Genomic DNA, 6940 nt, shown 5'->3' on the forward strand with positions numbered 1-6940 from the left:
TATCTCGTTTATTTAGAATTATGAATTTGTTAAATTTATTTTTATTGTTATCGTTATTGTTACTATTATTGCTAGACATAATATGTCATATGTATAGTTATTGTTATTGTTATCGTTATTGTTACTACTAGGTCTAGTGCTAGGAGAAACGGTCATAGTAACAAAAACAATAAATATGACAAATTCATAATTTTAATATTGTAGTGGTAACGATATCTGTAACGGTAATATTAACACTAACGATAACAGTTGGTGGGTCCCACGTAAATTTCAAACGCAATTACATTTAATATCCTCAATTCCTCAATCTGATTGCGTTTTTAGATTATAAAATTCGAAGTGAATTTAACATTTCATTATTATTATGGATGATAGGTAAACAACAACAAACGTAAATAAATGGGACATACTTTTCATAAAGATAATTGGTTTACTACATTTACGGGTAGATAAACACTTAGGAAATGTAGGTGATATAATAAATGCGCATATTAAATATATACTAAATAAATAATAGTACGAAACATGTTTAGACTTACATTTCATTTAAGGCCAATGGACGGTATATATAAAATATGTAACACAAAAGAAATAATAGTGTGAAACACGTTTGGACTTGTATATTTCATTTCATTTAATGAGGCAGGAGCATGTCTTAAAATAATTGATAGAAATAATAAGCATACTTTTGCATTTCTGTTTTGTTGTATCGTGTATGCCAAAGATATTGTTTGCTACAGCCTTGGTGGGGATGTCATGTTTTCAACAAGAACATTAAATATCGATAGAATATAATTAAAAGAAATTTCCTGCTCCTAGGTTTAAAATTTTGGTACTTTAATTTGAGAATTTTTAACATTATTGTCTCATGAAATTTTGGTTGAAATATTTGGACTCGTAGATGCTTGAAAATGGACATACAAATAGGTTTGTCTTGCAAGAAAGCTTGCAAGGAAATTCAACAATATTTAAATAGCAACGTTTGTTTTTCTAAACTTTTGTATGAGAATATATTAGAATGATGCATTATTCCAATGTCACTTTCATATCGTCAAATCATTTATATATAAATTTAATGTAATTTAAATTATATAAGATTTAATATACTTAGGATGATCACCGTTGAAGAAAAAAATTTAATATAGATTTCAATTGAGGATAAATTAAATTATATATTAGAGGATTTAAATGGATTTTAGCCGTGAGAGCCTTTGTAAATGGATCAGCAACTTTATGCTCCGATGCGATCTTCGTGACTATCACATCACCGCGATGCACAATCTCCCTGATCAAATGATACTTCCGTTCGATATACTTGCCTCTTCAGTGACTCTCCTTAGAATTTTATTACTAAATGAATTTTGGTACTTCCGTTCGATAAATTGCATAATATTATTTATTACTAAATGAATATATGAGTTTATTTTAATTATAAAATGGAAACAAGAAAAAAGATGGTATCGTTCCAGCCTATCTTAAGCGAAATGTCTAAACGATCAATCTTAGAATTTCCAAATCTCCCTCCAACATCAATAAATGACTCTTTACTTGAGTGGCTATTTTAACCCTAACAAATTGTTAAAAATAACACGTTTAAGTTTTCATCTTATAAAATTAGTATGTTTTTTAAAAACTCGTAAAAATAGTTTTTCTCGATCCATTTTAGACAAAATAGACCACCACGAATTATTTAAAAAATCAATTTTTACTAACTTATCAATTGTTTTGAGCCTACATTTTGTCTGATTACGTTTGCTAATTTTTGTAACATTCCTAAAATCTTATATTATTATCAATTTTTTTTCTTCTAAATTTGGTTTTGTTTACTAAATATTATTTCAAATTATTACCTAATATTTTTCAAAATATTTAATATAATTATGTTTTTCTAATTATATGAATTTCTAAAATTTTAAATGAGTTTTTCAATTATCAAAATAGATTTTTCAAATTGATTCAACATTTTTAAATCTTAGAAAGATCAAATTTTTCAAAAAATTGGGTAAAATTTGGGATATATATAAAATCTCAGTGTTAATTCTGCCCGAGATTCTTTCGACAAAGCTCATATATATAAATTTCGGTGTTAATTATGTCTGAAATTTCATTGAGAAAGTTCAAATATATAAAATCTCGATGTTATTTTGTCCGAGATTAACATAAAAAAACACAGACTATCATAAAATCTCGTGGTTGATCTCACCTGAAATCGACCGAGAAAAATTATTTTTATGAATTTTAAAAAAGATACTAGTTTTGTAAGGTAAAAACTTAAACGTGCTATTTATGATCATTTTCTTTTAAACTTTTGAGTGAATTATATTATATATTTGATGATGATGGCAAGAATAAGTTGCTCCCCATCCTTCAATTTCTTCACCTATTTTCATCACTTTCTTCAAACCCTTTAAAATAATACTAATAATTTTTTTAGTTCAAATATTGCGTTGTAGAGATCAAATCATCGACTTTTGAGATGATAGTTTGTCTCTTATTCATTCTCTAAAATAACAATAATATGTTTTAGAAAAATATTTTCCCTTACCACAAACTATTTCTCAAATAATTAACAGAAAATATGTTCAGACTTTCTAATTATTATAAAGTTAAACAAAGTAACTTAATACCATGAGTTACCTTAAATGTGACAAATAACATTACCCTTTGTTGATAATTGAAATAGTAAATGCTCCAATGGCATTCTAGTTATTCTAAAGGAGATATTTCCCAGCAAAATTTGTGTTAACCAATTCCTTTCAATTAAAACAAATGAAAAAGATATTCCACATGATAAAATTATATATTTATTAATAACATGGCTAAATACTATTAATCACCAATTCTAAATATTATTACATGGCTAAATAAGATCAGTAGCTAAACCTACTACAACAGTTCTACAACTTATATCTTCCAATTCTAATGGACAGTGTTTCCCCATTAATAACCAGAAGTAGCTTGCCTAAACTGATACTAATATAGGATTCTTTTTAGTTAATATTACATAATGTCTCTAATTAAGTTAACAAAGCAGCTAACAAAAGCTAACCATCTCCTGTAGACTTCAGTGATGCCCCTCAACTTGGATGAGATGAACTGTTTGAGGCAGAAGATTGTAGTTGATCTTCAGTTCTTCAAAAATCCTCTTCAACTCCATCACGAGCTCGGTTCTTCGTCGGTTCTTCTCAGTCCAGTCTTGAAAATTCATGGTGTGGTTCGTATAAAGAGCGATCTTGATCTTATTCACGTTTTCGATCTCCTGCACCACCACACTATGATTTGGATACCAGTGTTGTGAATTCTTCTCCAAATACCTGAAGAAGCCATTGATAAGAATCACATATATTGCAAAACAATGATTTTTTGTTAGTTGCAAAATGATCTATATATTCGTAAAGAAGCATTCAAAATCTTCATTGTTTGTTTCACTTCCACCCACCTCTTTATTTTGTCCTTCATGACCCCAATCCTCTCCAATGGTGTTGTGAAACCGATTGAGAATTCGATGGTTTCACCCATGTCTGGACTTCTGTAGTAGTTAGTGATGGGTTTTGTTGCCAAAACTGAGTTGGGATAATACACCTTCTCATTGTTGAGTTTCAAGAAGACTGTTGTCAAGATGTTCATTTCTTCAACCAACAACTGCAGATTGCCACAAGTTAAACACAGAAAGATACATAAGACTTTACTGAGTGCAAGTTAAGAAGCTTACCTGGACGCCATCAACAACACAACGGTCCCCGACATCAAATGGATGCATAACAAACACAAAGATTAGAGCTTCAAATGCAGTCTTGCAAGTGTTTCCAAACATGAAAGCTGCCACTGCAAGCTGAGTTAGAAGGAAGACAAGTACTTTGGTAGTAGCAATTTCCATCAACAGAAGCCAAATAACAGCTGTTACGATTATAATAAGCGCCGTTACTAAATTATTCAATTGCTTCACTGCTGTTTTAGTGTCTTTCAAGGCATGTGCTAGAGTTTTCCTCCCTTGATAAACCTTCACCTACATAAAAAGAAGTTAGTACATGCCATAGAATATTATCCACACACTTCGGCTCTCGAAAAGCAATTCAGAAAACTATTGAAAACAAGGAAGAAAGGAACTAAATGATTGGCCATAAACACGAGGGGTTTTCACAGAAAAGGTCTTCAATTAAGTATTTTCAGCCATCTTAACCGTAAGCACACTGTGTGTTTATTGTATTCTAAAAAATTGTTTGCTTATTGGAGGATTACCAAATGAGAACGCTTCTCATTGTTGTTGAATATAAGAATGATTCCAGACTGGTGTAACCTACAACAAAATCCGAAACGAATCTTAATTTTAAAGGAATCACTCTGATTCTATCTCGTTTCTATTTAGATTCGGTCAATGGGGCCTAAGTAAGCAACGGTTTGAATGTGTATGATTGGCTTGATGACTCAATATGACTTTAGAACTCAAGAACAAAGTTGTACAACCTATAGAATAGATCTTGTTCAAGTAAGATTGTTGATGACTCAATATGACAAGATAAATAATAGACATAGGTCTCACCACCCAATTTGTTAAAGCTTTCTTGTCAATCCTCCTTGTATCATCTATCTCAAAGTGTGGTAACACAAGATCAACTTCTTCTTTGATCATGAATTTTAGAAGATCCTCTTCCTCTATGAACCTAACAAAAGGGAAAGTGTAAAATATTAACATGAGTATGAACAAAAGATCATAAGCAAAAAGGAAAGTTTCTGACTTGTTTCCAGGAAGAGCAACATTGTTGAAGATCTTGTAGGCGGCAGCTTTGGCAACTTCCATCTCGTCTGCAATCTCACCATCAGCGACATCTTGGTAGCTTTCATCGAGTATTTGTGAGACTGACATCTCCGAACTAGTAACTGCATCAACCAATACCTTCATTGTCCAAGCTGAAACCTTCTCCCGCTTCAGCTGGTGAATCTTTCCCAGGTCAATCACCTCTTTACGGTCTGATTTTTTACTCTTCAAACTCAATCTACCACTGCTGGATTTGGAAGTAGTTCCAGCCTCCCCTATAAATACACCCCTTGAGAGGGTTTGTAGAACATAATGAAGGAAAATGGATTCCTGAACTCTGTCGAAAAATCGATTCATATGGAACTTGGAGGCAAGTATTTTCAGCAACAATGTTTTAACCAACAACAGGACCGCCCCTATAAGAAGGCTTACAAGAGTCCATGTAACAGAATCCAAAATCTTTGCAGTGATCCTACTCGAAATTTTATGGTTTCTCTGATCGAATAATGATCCCCATGTAACGAGAACCAATGTCAACCAAAGGGTCACTTGAACACTCTTCTTCAACCCATGAACAAAATAAAGCACTTTTTTCTTAAGCAAAAAGTTCCTCTCAATCAAAAATACAATCACATTCATAACCCAACGAGTAAATATCACTCCACACAAAATCACAGTAGCAAGTAAAAGCCATTTCCAAACCCTTAAACCCCAAAGGAAGCGATTCTTCCAAGGGTTAACAGTCAAACTAGCCACCAAGCAACCAATAATGCAAAAAACTCCAATCCACTCAATCACTGTCTTCACCTTCACTTTCTTGTGCTTATTATTCAACTGCTCAATCTCGAAGATACCAGCATCATCTTCTTCCTCAGGTTGGGCCTTCGGCGTATTGACAGTAGAGCTTCTGGATGAAGTTGAACCGATTTGTTCTCTCAACGACACATGATTCTCCTCAAACACGTCTGAATCGATATAACCTGGCTGTTCCCCAAATCTGGACTTGGATTTCGAGAGGATTGGTCTTCTAAGAGATCTTCTGGGCGTGAGGGTTCCTTTTGAACTGGGGATTTTCGGTGGCTTATTCGCAGTGGGAGCGAGTTGTGAATCGTAGCTATAGCCAATGCTCGAATCAATCGGCTCTTTGGTCTGTGAATCGACTCTGTTTTGCTTCGGTACAGAATAGCCATTTTCAACGCTGCTAATATTAACCGCAACTTGCCCTCCATTTTCACTTTCCATCTGAGACAAACTTCCTCCAACAACTTTCAAAGCTCTATTGCTGTTCACATCCATCACAGTCGAAGGCTAGTTCCGAACAGATGAAATCAAAGAAAAGGGTCATTGAGAGCAAACCAAGACACAATCAAGTTCATCGAGCTTAATAAAGAAAACCCACATAAACCCACATTGTTAGAGGTAAATTTAAACAGAAAATAGAAACAGAGAGAGTTTCTTGAATGCAAAGTCACACCAACAAGCAGAAAAAATGTGCAAGAACAGAAACCCACTTCGTTTCAACTATAACAAAGAGAGGGAAAGTGGGAAAAAGAAAAAATAGCGGAATAACAACCAGAAATGTCAAAAAGTAAAGGGCAATGGGGAACAGAGTCACTGCAGTCAAAGCTTCAACGATGAACTAGGCTCAACAGTGGGGCACTCACGAACACAGAAATGGCCAAAATGGTTAACAACGAAAGCCCATCTGGACCAAAGATTTGTACACCAGATTTGTTTGTTGCTGCCATTATTCTTATTCAGCTTCCTTTCGTCAAAATCAATTGAGGACGACGTGCAACACTTGTTAAAAGGGTTTTAATTATTTTAATGAATTCGTTTCAGTTTTATTATCATTATATTTTTCGAATTTTTTTGCCTCACAGGAAGACAAGTGGTTTCAGGGGATCGTAGCAAAGTCATATATTATATTAGTATATATTTGGGTGGGGGAAAAAAAAAAAAGAAAACAAAGAAAGAAACTGAGCCGTGTAAACAGTACGTAACGGTGCCTATTTGTCTTCTTTTATAACATAACGGTGCCTATTTGTCTTACAGGAGTTTAAAACATAAAATATCTTAATGCTTGGTGTCCATGGAAAACTACATTGAAGGATATTCTGAAATCATGAAGAAAATATAATATAATAATATTAAATATATAAAATATAATATAATATAAGATAA

At 33.0% G+C, this 6940-nt stretch overlaps 1 protein-coding gene across 3 annotated transcripts; it reads right to left on the reverse strand.

The window, feature by feature from the left end:
* Positions 1–2829: 2829 nt before the first annotated feature.
* LOC120086970 (mechanosensitive ion channel protein 10-like) lies at positions 2830–6546 on the reverse strand. 3 transcript variants are annotated; one of them, XM_039043800.1, is made up of 6 exons: positions 6330–6546; positions 4737–6064; positions 4541–4661; positions 3713–4006; positions 3440–3642; positions 2830–3314 (listed from the first exon to the last, which is right to left on the reverse strand). In XM_039043800.1, exons 2-6 carry the CDS (start codon positions 6050–6052, stop codon positions 3065–3067), a joined length of 2184 nt encoding a protein of 727 aa, XP_038899728.1. In that variant the 5' UTR covers positions 6053–6064; positions 6330–6546; the 3' UTR covers positions 2830–3064. The 3 variants fall into 3 exon arrangements, with proteins under 3 accessions (XP_038899728.1, XP_038899729.1, XP_038899727.1); XM_039043801.1 differs by lacking the exon at positions 6330–6546 and having other exon boundaries at positions 3713–4000; positions 4737–6323; XM_039043799.1 differs by lacking the exon at positions 6330–6546 and having other exon boundaries at positions 4737–6323.
* Between the last annotated feature and the right edge of the window lie 394 nt (positions 6547–6940).

The sequence above is a fragment of the Benincasa hispida genome, chromosome 9 (assembly GCF_009727055.1).
Source record: "Benincasa hispida cultivar B227 chromosome 9, ASM972705v1, whole genome shotgun sequence".
NCBI classification, from domain to species: domain Eukaryota; kingdom Viridiplantae; phylum Streptophyta; class Magnoliopsida; order Cucurbitales; family Cucurbitaceae; genus Benincasa; species Benincasa hispida.

What these genes read in the sequence shown, in the direction of transcription:
- LOC120086970 (XM_039043800.1), bottom strand. Translation starts at nt 6,052, where the DNA reads ATGGATGTGAACAGCAATAGAGCTTTGAAAGTTGTTGGAGGAAGTTTG. An exon ending in GTTGCTCTTCCTGGAAACAA is followed by an intron (nt 4,662 to 4,736) that starts GTCAGAAACTTT and finishes CCCTTTTGTTAG; the next exon opens with GTTCATAGAGGAAGAGGATC. An exon ending in ATGAAGGACAAAATAAAGAG is followed by an intron (nt 3,315 to 3,439) that starts GTGGGTGGAAGT and finishes TGGCTTCTTCAG; the next exon opens with GTATTTGGAGAAGAATTCAC.